The sequence below is a fragment of the Falco punctatus genome (assembly GCF_963210335.1).
Source record: "Falco punctatus genome assembly, chromosome: 1".
NCBI lineage: Eukaryota > Metazoa > Chordata > Aves > Falconiformes > Falconidae > Falco > Falco punctatus.
In genome coordinates this window covers 25,152,128-25,169,222 of record NC_137580.1, presented here as the reverse complement: position 1 = coordinate 25,169,222, position 17,095 = coordinate 25,152,128, and the positions used below count along the sequence as shown (strand labels likewise).

The following is a 17,095-nucleotide window of genomic DNA, read 5'->3' as shown; positions in this document are numbered from 1 at the left end:
TGATACCACACCTTCCATATCCAGGAGAGCTAAAGAAGCTGGGGATCTCATTCTGTAGGTAAAGAGATGATCCCCCCCACCACATGCATTCCTGAGCAGTGGCATGCAGAGCAGGAGTCTGCTGTAACTACCAAATTGACAGCAGAGCACCAGCAGCAGTTAAGTCTTTCCTCCACTCTGGCTTGCACGTTCTAACAAAGACATTCTACAATCACAAAAGGGAACTTAAAACTGCAGAGGAAGAAAGTACAGTTTCCTGGTTGATGTGTTTTTCTGCTTTGCAATACAGGTAAAGAACAAAAATGAGCGCTATCTTCAAGGAAAAATAGATTCTAGTGGCAAAACTCCCATTGCTACTTCAGTCATAAATGCTCAGCTCCTCCAGAGAAGACTTTTTTTAAAAAACAGTGTTACTAGGATGACCACATTGAACTAGGATCTAGAGACACAGATCTTCCCCAAATCTCAAACAGAAAAGGAACCTTTACAGCTGAATTAGCTCCAACTGCAAACCACGTCAGACTAGCCAGAGTTAGTATACAGCTTGAATATTTAAGAGGTAAATACATATGAATATTTTTTTTAAAGCATTTAAGTTAACACTTGTCAAGTTAACCGCTTTGTACAAGAAATTAACATAACATAGCAATAAATTCCGACTTTATATTCTTATCTAGTGTGCAAAATGCAATCAACTGGAACTGCAGGTTACTTGCAAAGAAATTAAGTGCAACTGGCTAGGAACTCATCTCATGACAAACTGTAACGAGCAGCTGTTTGCTAATAATAGTCCAAATGTTGTGTTACTAAACTGATTACTACAGAGGTTTTTTTTCTCAAGTGCCACCGTGAGAGGTTTTTTGTTTGTTAGTTTGAGGGTTTTTTGCTTGCTTAGAAATAATTTCTTGGAAACTCACACCCCACTCTTAAAAGCATTGTTTTTAAAAAGGCACAGGAGAAAACTGAGCAAGCATAACTCTGACACAAGCACATGCATTTCCCTTGAAGTCACTAGAGAGAAGAATCTGTACCTGGCTGTGGATGTAAAACTAGGCACCCTGATTTTGGAACAAACAAGATAACTTGCTTCTGCTTTAAGCATATTCACCTTGCATGTCTGTGGTGCATCACTGTTGAGAATAACAAGGTCTCAAAAAAAAATAATAATCACAAGATAATTTGAAAAGCTGGATATTGGGAATTTTTTTCTGGTCAGAATATGTATCAGATCTCAAAGTAGGGGTAAACAAAATAGAAAAATCCCACTGTCTGAACTCCCCAAAGTAGACACCTAACAAGAGTATTAGCAGAAGTTAACGACAAGTACGTCCCTGAACTGAAGAACAGAAAATAAAGCCTCATTGAAGAAAGACTGCGATTACAACTGGAAAGGTTTTAATTACTCAGTGGACTGGTACCACCAAGTATATTGTTAAAATCTTTGGAAAGGAAAACAAATTGCAATGCCAGACGTTTATTTTTTTTTAATGTAAACTGTAACAAGCAAATTAACATCTTGTATGACAGCTATTCTTAATATTCTCAAACACAAATAATTTGTCTTTTTAATAGTTATACTATTTGGAACTACCTACCATTTGAGATTGGTGTTTATAGTTAACGCTGTTACTATGAATTCCCAGATTAACGTCATAATTATTGAAATGTACCCACATCTGAAGTAAACACAGTAATTAACACAGAAAATATTTTAGGCATCTTAAATGGAAATAAGTTTGTTTCCATGGCAACGTTACATACTTCTTTTGTGGTACTATTCAAACTACTCATATCTTACCTACAAAGAGGTACAATCCACAGCCAGACCATGCCTTACCCAAGGAAAGTCTTCTAATGAATATCATGTACAACATTCATTGCCTCTAGTGTTAGTAACTGTACCGAGCATTAAACACACAGTACACTGTTTTCACAAGTTGTTTGGGAATTTCTCTACCCATACTCTATCATTATGGAAATCCCTGTGGGTCAGTGTGGCAGAAGACCTATTTTGTATCAGTTAGCATAAAACCACCTGGAGAGCTTATTCACAAAAGCCGATCCAGATTTTTAAACGCACAACAGGTGCCTATATTGGGGAAACTACCATCTGATAAGTTTCCATCTGTAAGACTAAATACAGATACGGTGAATGCAATTTTCCCAGATGAATGCCAGCGACCAAAGGGGGAAAAACAACTTGGCCCTCAAAAATGTAAACAGAACTTCCTTTCCCTGTGAAGTGTAGTAGGCCAAAGCACAGTTCGAGGACAGCATGTCAGCATGACCGATCTCACGCTGGCAAGCAAGGTGCTGTGCTGTCGGTTGCTTCAGACAACCTGTTTCTGCTTCTCAGCACTAGTATAACTTTGTCCCTAGCTTCAACTCTGCTTTCTTGAGATGCATGCTGTTCTCCCAGGCATTTCTCCGCCAATCTGGAAAATGCTGGTATGCAAATTAGGTGCCTATGGGGGAGGAGCTGCTATTTTGCAGCTTCTGTAGAACCTTAAAATCTTCCTTTGATTCTTCAGAAGAAATGAAATGTAGATTGTTTCCTTGAAAAACAGGATCCACTGCTTTGGAAACAGCCCTTCATTCCTAGGTTCCTTTAAAGCTAAGGACATCAGACACCTAATAGGGTTAATCACACAAACCAAGGGCAAGTCTCAACCTGAAGTCAGTTCTGGGTCTTGTGCATCTGCATTAAGTGATGCAGAGTAATTCCTGCCTAAGCACTGTTTCCACACAGCTTTATTAGACAGTGTAATGCTACTCTGGATCACTGCACCCCTGCAGCGCTGCATAAGTGTGAAATCACGTGCTCAGCAATCACAGTAGATATCCCATGTTCTGCTCTACACGTTCTGGAATTCTTCTCACTATACACTGTGGGATACCAAACAGCAAGCATCTATCCCATTTCTCATAGCTCCTTCTTCTTGGTGTTATTCCTGTTTCTCTTGCTGCAGCTATTTTAAAAGCAGTATAAAGGAAAGCCAAGGAATTATGGCCCACTGCTACAATTCTAATGGTGCGTATTTCTTTCCTCCTCCAGCACCTCTAAAAGCCAAGCAACAGAGGAATCTTTGGCAGAAAAATCCAGCATAAAATTATGCCCAACAGCATCTTTGCATTCAGCTAATAAGCACAGACAAGTGGATGGGATATCACTGCAGCCTTGTGATAATATGCAGTGGCAGCAGAGATCCAAGATACCAAAGATAACACACTTAGGCCCCTGCAGGACATACTCTTCTGCAGAGGAACACCTAGACATGGCCATCCAGCAGCTTGCTGCCACCAGTTAGCAATCAGTCAGCCTGGCCTTCTGGCACTCACAGCCCAATGCTAATTCTTACTTATTTCTTGCACTAGCGGAGCATAACAACTGCAATGCTTCCTCTGATTTTTGCAGGACAGCAATACAGTGACAAGATCACATAGGCTGGACCTTTATTAATTGCAAATTGAATGCCAGGTCTTGAAAATCAACTGAGAAATTAACTAACAAAAGCTATAGCAAAAGCAGCTGGAACATCCACCTTGTATTTTCAAGACCACTATTTGGAAAAGCTGCACAACAGATAATTTGGAAAGGATTCAATAGTCTGAAGAGAACCCTACAGCCTGGAAGGTAACACAACAAACACAAAGCAGCAACAAACAAGCCTCAGAAGTGACTGCTGTCACAAAGCCTGGGCTTCCTGCAAACCGTAGCTGGGATGCAACTGCAGGACTGCCATTTCCACTAAGAAATCTGATTCGAAGATCATGGTGGTAAATCTCTCAAGCTACATGAGCAAACTTCAAGAAACCTGTAAGCATGTCTAATTACCTTGTAGTCATTAGTCTCTTAACTGATGAGGACAGTATACATTTCCCTGGTTTTCATTCAACTGATTCTTTCTTTTTGGTACACTTGGTCTACCCAGAAGTGGTATGTGAATCTGGTCCATTCTCCACCCTACCAGTATTCGGCATAGCATTTTCCTGGTTTCCCTGCATTCACTATGGGTGATTATCCCTCATTTAAAGGAAATTCATAATATAAGCCTACCACCCCTCACCATATCGATCATTCACTGAGGCACTCTCTTCTGCTATTTGGTACTGGGAACTGCTCCCTGCTTCTGGTGGCACCCATTCCCCAGAATCTCTTTACGTTGCCTAGGCTGTGCAAAACAGACCAGTCAGGTGAACAATTCTGATTTATAAACCTCCACTGATACTGCAAATACATCACCTACAAAGATCTTACATAAAGGATTTCTTCTCTATATAAGCATCCAATAAAGACTCAAATACCAGCATTAACTGTGTGCTTGTCAAAAATACGGGAGGAATCATAAAGAAATATAGGCAACATTTCAAGCAAATCCCACTTGAGATCTGTACAATTTGGTTTCACGTGCATTTCCAGTTCCAGCTTTTCAACTGGCATGTTACTACCCTGCTCTACCAGTCACTCCTGGAAGTGGTGCTCCACCCAAAAAAGTCGTTCCAGTTAAATGCTCTGCGTAAGATGTTGCTTTATTTCATGTTCCTGGTCCTTGTAGCCCTCCTCGCCCCTTAGCATTATCGCTGTGGCAACAAAAGCCCTACAGAACAGGGCCAAGTACACCCACATATGCATCACCCTGTTCACAGAAACATGTTTTCCTTTCTGTGACTGAAACCTGCTGCCCTAAAGTAACTAAAATGACTCTGGCAATAATCTACAGATGCCAGCACTTCTCCCTGTCTCTTCACCTTCCCTCTCATGGCTCCCAAAAGCTACAAAACGCTCCCTCCCCAGACCACAGGTTTTGGCAAATTCTTGACATAAATAGGGGTAATCTGAACGTGCTGTGCTGGTTATACATGCAGAGATGCACAGCCTGTTTAAAATAACCTAGCAATATCAGGCTAGGTACCTCAGCACTCTGCAGCTGATCTCCACGTGCACTGTGTTTTCCTGTCTTGTTCTTTTAAGATACCTTGGAACTGCACAGTAACCATTCTGGACAAAAAAATGCCATTCGTTGATGTGGACACAGTTTGCAGTGTCGAAATAAAGAGGACATACGGAGATAGGGGAAAAATCACAAAATACTGTTTAAAGACATAACACAGTCAGGGGTTTTTGCCCAAAATAAACAGCTAAACCTGACAAGTACAGAGGTACCCGACACCACTGCTGCCAAGCCAACCATTATAGCAGCTGTAGCAGTGATACACACAAGCCTGACACTGTTAAATTTTTCTAAGTAAACTAAATCTTATCGTTCCTCCTCATCTACTGGACTTTAAAGGAAGGACAGCCAAAATGTGTTCCTTGGCTTGCAAGTGTGCATACATGGACACCAGCATACGCCAGCGGTCAGTCCTCAGCCCACTCTGGGAAGTACTGTCAAGGGCAAGGTCTGTGGCTGCGGGTGACTGCATGCAACTCTGCCACCTACAGCAGAAGCAGACATGACTCAACCAAATGCAGATTTTAGAACAGATTTCAAATGTGCAAAACTCATTTTTTGAGCAGTTATCAAATTCTCTCAGTCTGTGGTATTTTTTCCTCCATGCATTTGCATTTAATAATTAACAACATAAAAAATATTGAAATGGCATGCTTTTGTTGTTAAAAAGATAAAAATAAACTTTTGTGTCCAACCTACCCCCTAGAGATTATAGGATGGCATCCAAGCATTGCTAGCATATGATAGCTGAATCAAAACAGTTTCTAGTCGTCCAATGAACTTCATTTTCACTACAGGAGATTTTCAATCAGATGACCTGATGAAGTAAGCCATTTCCATCTATTTCTTACAAATCGAATTTCACCTCTAATGGCCCAGTTAAATCTCTGCTCTCCTCATGGCCACATTTTTCTACTTAAAGTGGATGATGAGGCAAAAGATATTGGTGGGCTACACAATGTTAAACAGGTGCTGTATGTCATGCCAGCCATTTATGTACCTGGCCTTAACCTGCAAAAATAATTTTCACTTGGGCTTAAACATAACTTCAGTCAAGTGATTAAATGGAAGAATAGGACAAAAGGACTTGCTACATGAAAACTCTAGCTTGTTCCATTTCCTAACTGCCAAATCAAATACTTGGCAAGGGTGATTTACTTTTTAGTATTTAGAACTGTATACACTAGGATGGGTTTTTTTGTTGTTGTCAAGTGATTTAGTGAAACTTTCACCGATACCAATGAACCAACAACAATCTCCCTTTGGCAATGCACACTGAAATACTACTTGCAATGGTAGTGGCATAATCCAAGTTGAAGTTCCTCCCTCTTTTTTGGATCTTCCCTCCCCCCAGGTAAAATCCTGAGAACAACCCACAGCAGACATGACGAGACATATACAGTGCATTGCTGAAACTCTGAATCACAGCCTTGCCATTGAATCTACACCTGTATTACATTCAGAAGATCTTGGATTTAAAGAAAAACAAACAAAATGGATACAACTTCATTTTTCTCAGATTTTTCCTCCATACCTGCTAAAGTAAACAAAAAATCCTGAAAAAGCTTTGTACTTCAGTTCTGACAACAGAAAATAAACCCTTTTCCTTGTGATAGTACAAGCAGGATTAAAAAAAAAGTCAAGTTGTATTTGAAAGTATTTTTCTACTGGAGACCTATGGTACACATACAGTTACACATCTCCACATGCATGCCAAGACAATCGCTTTGTTACACTCGTGCGGGTAATTTCATTGGCTTTAACAAACAGGTATCATGTACAATGAGTAAAAGAAGCAGGAACTAAAGGAGTGATGTAATTACAAATACATATACCTGGCTAGAAACATTTTGAATATAATTAAGCTTTGAGACATTATGCCAGCCAAGATGTTAATAACTGTGAAAAAAAAAACCTGTGGGTGATTTTCATACTTATCAAAATAAGGAACTGTTGAGAACCATTAATAATGTGGGTAAATGCTGTCTAAGCTTCCCACACTCAACTCTGCCAGTAAGCTTTAATTTTCAACTGCAACAATCCTGCTATTCCAGTCTGGAGCTCCTCCAGAGCAGAGATATTTAATCAAGTTACATTGTGAACTTGCTCTGCAACACATTAAACATAAAAAGATCAATATGTACACCAATTTTTATCTGTTAGGCTTGCCTGGACCAAGATTCTCAACAGCTTAAGATGAACCCACACTAATTCTTAGTATAAAGGATACTTCCAAAGCATAAGTTAACATTTTCACATACAAACGTAGAGAGCAAGCATAGGAGGAGGCTTGAGAAGCTGTGGTATAAGTAACATTTGCTATGAACAGTGAGAGACCCTGTACTTGTGAAAAAGCAGAAACTGTTTTTATTGCTTTCTCTTGAAACTCTTCAGAGACACACAAAGGATTAAAGAAAGCTGACGACAAGCATCTTCTGCCACCACACTGCTCTAAGAGCTCATCTGCACCTTCTCAAGGCTGCTGGTACATGTAATTACAAGTAATGCTTCCCCTCTTAAATAACATACCATTTCTTAAGAGCAGCAACATGAACATATAGTTTTTCTTATTTAAGTAAATAAATTAGAACAGATTTCTTGAAAGTGTCATCTCATTCGAGATGCCTGCTATTCCAAGTACTTACCACAAACTTCAATATATTTATCCAACTGATTCATATAAAGAATATTTCACTGACCTTCAAAGTCCACATCCCCAACTAATTTGGTCTTCCCTGTAAGAGGATCATGGATATGGTTGATTCCTACGTCAATCACAGCTGCACCTTCTTTGACCATATCAGTTGTAATCAACTTTGGAATACCTGGAATCATCAAGGTATATTTGATTAATGTGGCCAGGTAGTCTCAGTCATCAGTTTCAAATTATATCAGTGGGTGTGCATGCACATATATGTACACAAAAAAAAGATGATAATTCTTTCACTTGAATTTGTCTTGATACATCACACACAGAAAACAGTTACTCCTCAATTTCACAGTTTGTAATTATGAGAAGAAAATGTGATTATTTGTTCACATTGACTAAATATTTTCAGCTAAACCTGCAGTCACAAACATAGTCAACATGACCTCAGTGAAGGAAATACTTGCTGGTTTGCAGCAACAAGTCCCTTTCATACCATTTCCAAAGACAAGCTGGACAATAAAGATGCTCTGCGAGCCACAAGAAACCATTAGCATTTTCAGAGGTCTGCTGATCCAGAAGTGGTGTCAACTGCTGCAGCAAGCCCTGTATGCTACCTCCACAGCATTTTCTTTAACCTTTGCTTTTTTACTATCTATATTGGATTTATGTTACTCTATGCTTCTTTGATTTCTCATATACTTTACCTGTTACCTGCATGACCTATTAAGCAGTTACTTAAATAATGAACATGAACTACATGAAATACCACTGCTACAAGAAAAATAATGCTAGCATGGTGAGAGTATCTAGTCCTGCCATCTTATTTTTGATTCATGTCATTTAGAAGCAACAGGTAGACACAAGAAAAAAAAAAAGATGACAGCCACCTCAGATTTACTCACAATAAACAGCATCAGCTCAATCTGCAGGAGAAAAGCAACTGCCTTTCAAGAAAACTTTCTCCACTTGATCTTCTCATAAGCAAGAAAAATGTACTGGATGGAAAACCAGTTGGGTAACTGTACCCAGTTCAGAGGCTCCAATGGTATTTTATGAAAAGTAAAGTAAAGTGTGTGCAGAGGGAGTACCAGAAGGGCCAGGTGTTCACTTAGTGTCCTTAATGCAACAGTAGAGAACACATAATTAATTAGTGGCATAAGGTGCAGATGACACAAAGCTGGAAACTTTAAACTGATTATCTTAGATTTCAAATGCCACTGGAAAAAAGGAGCAAAGTATTGAAAATCATTTGACATTCAAAGGGGAGGAAGGAAAGACTACACATTTACATACAAATAATTACCCCACACAAAGACAAGACAGCAAACAACTGGTTAGGCAATAAATTTCCAGAAAAATAATTTGGGACTGGATCAACTGAACACAGATACAATCACGCTACTGCAAAACACACATAGAAGCCCTAATCTCTTCAACATACGACATTATCTCAGATACCATATTTTGCTGTGGATGCTAGACTTCTCTGATCTGCCTGGTCATATCTCTATGAAATACCAAGAACAATGAGGATTACGAGGAAACTTTGTGAAGAATTAACCTTTTAGATCTCATGACTGCCTTCAAGGCTATTAAAAACTTTTGGCACAAGAAGAGGAACTATGCTTTTTTCAATGTCCATAATCAACGTGACACAAACTAATGGACTTAAGTTTGCTCCCCCTGCTGCATCATCCAGAACTTTTAAACTACAACAGAGGCCCATTGAAGCAAGTAGTTTGAGGAAAGAATAAGGATGTCTCTATCAGTGGAGGTCTGAAAAAGCAGACTGAACTATTACATACAAAGTATCCCCTGTGGTACACTAGTATGTACTAGACGGGCTTTCAAAAGACCATCGCCCTGCTTTTCCATTGTTTCCACATAGACATAACAAAGGAGAACCAGGAAGACCTCCTACATTCAAATGTTACCAATGCACAGAAGACACCACTCTGTCTATTAATACTCCTTATAATAATGAACACATCAACACTGAGCAAAAACACATCTACCAAAATTTGTTCAAGGGTGGAGGATGGCAGCCTGAGACTGAATCTGGGACAGCTGAGGCTTTTCTTCATTAGCTTCTACCACTACTACTACAGAGAAGAGGCAGAGGAGGGAGGAAACCCAAACCAAAAGGGTGTGCAATGTGATTGGTTTTGGTTCAAGAAACACACTTGACTAATAAGCAATTTTAACTGTATTACTTGTAACCCCAGTGTGGAAAATGGACCTTTCATGAGGGAGCTTCTACAAACACCATGTCCTGCCATTTATAGCAAACTGGGAGATCTTCCTGCTCGACAGAAGAGAGCCTGGTGTCAGCACTACACACCACCATCTCTCAGTGGGCTCCATCTGTGTAGGGTCTTGGGGTATGATTTTTTTTTTTTTTTTTTTTTTTTTACTATTTAGAAACTCCAGCTAAAACGGAGTGCTACAACAAGCTGCCTCGGCTCTTTCATATGCACCAGATTTTTTCAGCACATGTCACATAAAGCATGTTGATACTCATCATGAAGATACTCAATAGTCAGGACCCAGAAAATCTAAAAGGTCACTTCAAGTTCCAGACAAAGAGCTGAGTCAGTGGCTGCATGTTTCTAGTCAGCACAGCTGAGCTATCTATATACACAGCAAAAGACACCAAAACAGTTATTTAGGTATTGAAACAACTTAAGTACAAAAATGGTAACTGTATTACACAAAAAATCTGACCCAGGCACTACCAAAGAGGGTGGAAAACCACCATTTTTCTAAGGCAGCAGACCTGGACACTAGACATCTTCTGCTTTGTAAAGGTCACTGTTGCATGGGATTTCAAACTGCAGGTAGCACCACACATTTACTTTGAGGAGATCAAGCTCATCCAGCTTCCCCAGTGGGCTGCAGCTAGAGTTTAGACTTTTGTGGCATGCCAATAGTTCCATTTGATGCGCAGATAAGACCTCCCTTTCCAGAACAGCAGTTTAGTAGGATCCCTCTTTGCAGACAGCAGTTTTGATTACAGGAAAGGCTATCTTTGAACAAATGTACTAGCACTGCTTTAGAAACAGCAGCATCACATGGGACCAGACAGCCGAAAGTTTATGCCTGGACAGTCACAACAAATAAAGCACCTCCTGGAATGTTAAAGGAAAGTATTATCTGAGATCAAAGCCACTGCGTGCTATTGGACAGCCAAGAATATCGTCCTTACATATCATGTGCACTAGCCTGTCATATCTTAATTGCAACAGTGACATCTTTCCTCTGTATTCACTTTAAATGACCTCCTCAATTTCTTTCCTACCACACAACCTCCAACTTTGAGTGACAGGAAATTCCAACTTTAACTTTACAATTAGTTTTGCTTCTTGAACATATCCATCAGGTCTACATTCCATAAGGATGTAAGAAAGCTCCCCTTTCCCCACCAAAGCAACATTCTCCCAGGTGCAGAGAAGAAAAAAAAAAAAAAACAAAAAACCAAGAAAAAGAAAAGAAAGCAAATCCATACAGTTTGAGGTGTAGTTTTATCAAAGGCAAGCGCTGGTATACAAGGGCTTTGGCTTCACTTAAAGTGCTGGATCACAGCCAGTTAGTCATTTAGATACAGGCAATACAGAACCTTTTTTGCTCTCCATTTCTCACTCCTCCATAGGACATAAGCTTGAAACTCTGCTTCTAATGTTGAGCAAGCCAAGACCTCACATTCTTTCCTATGCCATTTGATAACATCTGGCTGCGTCTACTTCATCATGCTCTTATGCAATCAATTGCAAGCTGGCTGGTAATTGGATAATGCCTCAGCCTTATGGGGGTAAATGATCTGTGTGTGATAGGGCTGGAAGCATATTAACGGAAGCTGCACAGTTACACCCTTTGTAAAATGGTTTGATAATAGGCCAAATACTTAATAACAACAAATGAACTAACCCCCAAACCAAATGAGCAGATCTGTTTACTTAAGCCTACTTTACATACCAAGTAGGAAGAGATAAGCATTAGAGCAGCTATTCCTCAAGTGCACTGACTGAAGAATGTGGGAAAATCCTTCACTGGTAATTTCTGTAGAAAATGATGAATCACATTTTAAACCAGAGAGAAACAAACCCCTACCTAATCCCAGCTTAGATACAAGGACTGTAAAACAGCCAACCCCTGAGAAAGCTAATCACCTAACCAGCCACTATCTAAATAAAAGGGTCTGACAAATCAGCAATTCCTATGCAAGAGGGCAACAGATTGTGTCCTGAGGGATAGCGCAAGTAGTCCCAGATGAATTTCACCTGGCATTTGGCACCCCCATTTTTTTTCCTCTATACCTCCTCTCCAAACCTAGCAGGCAGATTAGTCTTCTCTCTCAATGCAAACTGTGAAGCCAAGACAGTAGAAGCAGCAAGGTGAGCAGTCAAAGACTGCTTACTGCCTCCATCACTGTCCTGGAAGCACTGTGGTGGCCATACAGGCACCACAGGTAAAGCTGCACTTACTCTTCTACTACAGGTCTGGGCTTATGGCAAAAAGGGCAGACTCCATGGGATATATCTGTATATGCAGAGACAGCAGGAAAAGATAGGAAAGGCTACAGTGGGATGCCAAGTGTCATGTGTGCTTAAGAGGAAACATGCTTTGGCTAGAAATACAAAGCTGCAAGGTATTGAAAGAGTTTAGGAAGCTCCACCTGGAAGCAGACGCACAGATTTCAGGGAGGGGTAAGCTGGACAAGAGCAGCATTGTTGGAATTTATGGTGCAAGGACTTGGGAGTGAACAAGAGGGAAGGAATAAACTGCCTGGATGGTTACAATCTAAGTAACCAGGAAAACTGGAAGAGTCCCAAGGCTGGGAGCTAATAAGAGACAACATACAAAGACAGGTACTCTTGAACTCAAGAGTAAAAAACTGACTTGAAGTGTTAGGAAAGCCATGAATGCAAGTGACCAGAGAACTCCTCATACAGTACCACATCAGAATGCACAGACTCACTGCAACAAGTCACCAAAGTGGGAGCCAGAATGCAGATGGCTCTTCTAGAAGTATTACAGGGAGGAGAATGAGAACAGAGTCTTGCTCCTATATGCAGACACACACACAAAGCTGTTTTCCATTTGCCAGTCTCACACAGTGGCCTGTGACAGCAGCTATTTCTACCTGGCAGGGTAGAAGTTAACCTTTTTTGCAACACTCACTGAACAGGTCATGCATTTCCGGGGAATGTGTGATCCCAAAGGTAGGATGCACACAGTTCTCAAGTAACAAGAGGAACCTCAGAGGGATTCCACCCTTGTAAAGCATCATCTTCCCCAGAGCATCCGCTGGGGCAGGGCTGCATACTGTTTGCACAATCTAGCCCGAGGTTTTTTCATCATTCCAAGGATATCTCGTGTTGAGTAATGAGTGTTGTATCATGCTCCTGTTACAAATGACACAAGGAAAATCATGTGAAGAACAAACATGGCTGAACTGCTACTGAACCGTTTAACTACAAGCGTAACTGTTGACAAACTGTGCTCCATCATAAAAATCAGAAGTGATGATTAAATTGGAAGCAGTCAATTTGGATGAAAAGTTCCTAGATTATTTCCAGCTAGCACACACATTATTATGTTTCATTCACAGTTCATAAATTCTGGTCAGGCCCGCAGTTGAGTAGTCAATCACATGTGGGACAACTGAACTGTTTCTTGTTCCTGACCTGGCATGAGAAAGAGACAGTGCAGTTAAGCCCTGCAGTAAAGGGCATCTCATTTCAACTGGAAGCAATAAGCTTTAGACAGACCTATCTGTCCTTACCTAGAAGTGAACAAGACACTGGTCCCAAGGATGATGGAGAGGGAGGCAGGGAGAAAAGAGGAAAGAAAATTCTCCTGTAACCCTCCAAAATGGTACAAGAGAAGGATGGTATCCTGACTGTGTGTGTGAGGGGGGGCAGAATTTTACCAAGTTTTTTAGTAAGTTGGATTGTTTGTGTTTGTCTTGGCATTTTTTTAATTGGTTTTTCCATTTATAATACCTGTAAACAAAAACCAGAGGTCACTCAGAAGCAGTTCTGCTTGTGTCTTTGTTCTAGACTAGTAAAACTCAGTATTTTACTCTGCGTTGCTTTAAAAACATAGACACTGCTCTTCCAGACCCCTTCCTCTAGCCAATTCCCCTTCTCTTCCGCTTTACGTGATAGTTGTAAAAGAAAAAAACCAAAAATTCAGCCATTAATAACACGTTACCAAAACTACCAGTTAATTTGGCAAGGTTGCCCTTAATTCTAACAGTGAGGGAATGATACCATTGTTTTATGAATGCAGCCTCCAGCTTATTTAAAGAAACCCTCCTGTCAAAATTTAAATGACTCATGATTTTTGCACTGCACAGAGAATGTTTTAATTTACATAATTATACCTGTATAAACTATGCAGTGACTGGTTCCCAATCTTGAGTTCACTCTAAAGTCTCCCTAAGGGAAAGGTGTCACATGTGATGAGAAACTGTTTATGAGTCTGCAAATGTGAAGGGCAAGAACAAAGAGCCAAATCACTTGCCCTTCTTACAAGAAATCCTACTTACTGCAACACCCTCAGCAGGCACAAGCACTGACTATGTGGTGAAATCTGAAATAGCTAGTAGCACCACCAACATAGACACCAAAGTCTATCTTTTCAGGTTTAAACATTGCTTGGAGTATTAACAACTAGTATTACCTGCAGCTACTATTACAATGTCAGCGAGTTGTGTATGGATCTTGAGCTGCTCTTTTGGTGTGTGTCTATGAGTAATGGTCACTGTAGCATCTCCTGAAATGTAAGAGATTATCAATTAGTTGTCACATAAAATCCTGTATAGCATTTACTTTCAGGTGCAAATGACTGACTTTGGTACCTTAACAACAGTACAGATAATCACTAGATTACTCTTCAGATGTATCTTTACATCAGCACAGGCAGAACGCTCACAACACTTACCTACTGTTCACACATATGAAAAAAGTGTCTTAAAAATTCTCACAGGATGAATTCATTTATACACTGTGGACTAACTTGTTCCTTCATCAGCATTTCTATGTTTAATGGAATTACACAGAGCAAACCCCACATGGAATCCAGTGTCTACCTTATTAAGCACAGCTTGTGCAGTGTGCCATGAAGGCTCAAGTTTTTTGTCACAAACTAAAGCTTCAGGTCCGAGGTCACCATGTTCAATCTTTGTCCTCAAACACATCTGTCATTCACATGTTCCGAAGCTGCCTAGATACCTCCCTTGATGCTCTGTTGTCTAGCCAGGAGGGAAAACTGCAGTCTTCCCTCTACTTGTGACCCAATTTCATAGCATCATTTCCCTCAAGTCAAAGTTTAGTCTTTGGCCTGTGTTTTTGACAAAGTTCAGTGAACTGGCACTATTTCTTACTGATATTCCCCTCTCTCAAAAATTAACATGGCTGCTAATCTGGAGATGACAAGCAAGGATCTTCTCTTTGTAGGGCCTGATTGCACAGGGAACTGGTCTAGTAGCTATGACAACAAGAATACTCCTCGACCAAGGACTATTCCTCAGAAACCCTGCAAAATCCCTCTCTTGACTGAAACGCTACCAGATTTCATCAAGGAGAGGCATTCTTGAACATACACGCGAACACCATCAACACAGCACCATTACTTGCAAGATTTCAACTGGATGGATCCAAAGAAAGTTTACCATCATAACCACTTAGGGAATCAATACATCCAATGCATATATTTTTCCACACAAAACACACTCAAAGTCATTATTTTACATGGCTCAAGCACAACAGGAATGAAGAAGACTCTACAAAAAGGCGCTCAGATTTTTGCAGGTGTCCTACCATATCTTCTATCTCCCTATCAAACAAGAACAGCTGATCTCTTACTTCACATCAGAGTAGGATGTGTTTGAAGTGAACACAAACAGAAGCACACATCTTTTTGGACAAACTCGAAAGATCCAGGGCCTGCTCCTGCATGTATCCACATTTCTTGGCAAGAAGCTACAAATAAACCATGAAAAACCTTGTGCTGTTTGATGGAGCTACTGACGAGAGACCACTACACACAAAGCAAATTGTCATGGAGATAGGGACTGAAGTTTCAGACTGCATCCAACAGCAAGTGTGGTGAATCCTCAAGGACTGGCCAAGACAACGGCAATGATAACAGCTATCAAAGGAGACTCCTCCCAACACTCTCCCTGTCAACTCTTCATACTGCACAGCATTCAGGTGTTACACCCCCCCGATCTCCACCTTCCACTCATCATAGACTCCTAAGCCACATTATTAACCATTAAACTAAAAGTTTTTGCCATCTCAGACATTACTACCACATCTGCTTCCTCTGGAATGTGTCTGACTGATCTAATCTGTGCCTCTCATCTCATTAATTCTCTTCCTCGAGCATCTCATCTTCAGCCTGTCTGTGCTCTGACTTCTCTGCACTTTCCCCTCATCTTTGATCCCTCTTCTGCTTCAGCCTCTATAGTGCATATCACCTCCTCCAAGAGAAGCAAATCAAGACATTTTCAGATCATGAGAACAGAAAAGTACAGATGTGCATAATTAATTACATGAAATAAGGGGAATTGCCAGAAGTTAGCAGTCTCTCACCAACTTCCTGTAACTTCCCATGAATTTAAGTGAATCGACAGCTTAGACAGCTAATTGTCTTGAAAAATCTCCGCAGTAACCCTTCTTGTGACACCAACATCCCAGGCAGTAGTACATCAAGCCTGCACATCAAGATCCCTTCGGCCTTCTTCAATACTTTTGGGCTCATGAAATAACGACTCGTACAGACAAAACAACTGGAACAGGGCTGAAGTATTACTCATTGATACTCCTTCATTTTGCTAGTCTAAAGCAGCCTGTCTCCAGCTGCTGATTCCTTTGTATGCAGGCCACGCACATACAATTTGGATTGAGCAGTGTACAGGCCGTATAGATGGTTGGAGTCTTCCTTCTTTGGAGGCCTCACGCTCCAAACATTTTAATAACAAATCACTTTGCCCCCTGCAGAAGAACCATGCCTATTGTTTGATGTGACACACTTTCTTTTTCTTGGCTAATGCTCTATACATCACACCGGAACTCAAGGATTCTGAAGAACCATCCTTCATACATGAAAGGCAAACAGACTTATCACCGCATTCCGGAAAGAAAGGCTTGAGTAAAATAAACGTCTTCTGATACCTATTTTAAGCAAAGGAAGAAGGATATCTTATCCAAAATCAGTCATTACTTCCAAGAATATATACATAGGGAGGTTCTTTTGACCTCTTATCCTGTACTCAGCAGACAGGCTGAGAAAAATCAATGGATAAAATCCAAAATTACAAATATTCGCACATTCTGAGAAATAAAATCAGTGCTATTTTCCTATCAAGATTTTAGTGAGGAATGTGTCTGTAGCTAGCTCCGGAAACCAAGTAATTGCTCTCACTACTGAAAAGGAAAGGAGGAAAAAAAGAAGAAAACATAAGGGAAAAAAAAAGCCCCTACCT

General features: G+C 40.4%; 1 protein-coding gene across 4 annotated transcripts in view; it reads right to left on the bottom strand.

Annotated features, from left to right (window-relative positions):
* The window catches only part of MTHFD2L (methylenetetrahydrofolate dehydrogenase (NADP+ dependent) 2 like), a 37,883-nt gene that overhangs the window by 2,023 nt on the left and 18,765 nt on the right, over nucleotides 1-17,095 (bottom strand). Inside the window, exons 6-7 of one of the 4 annotated variants that reach the window (XM_080409398.1) lie at nucleotides 14,287-14,379; nucleotides 7,652-7,777 (exon numbers count right to left, since the gene is read on the bottom strand). In XM_080409398.1, the coding sequence (XP_080265524.1) occupies nucleotides 7,652-7,777; nucleotides 14,287-14,379 (219 nt within the window). The other 3 variants (XM_080409401.1, XM_080409400.1, XM_080409399.1) reach the window with 3 other exon arrangements.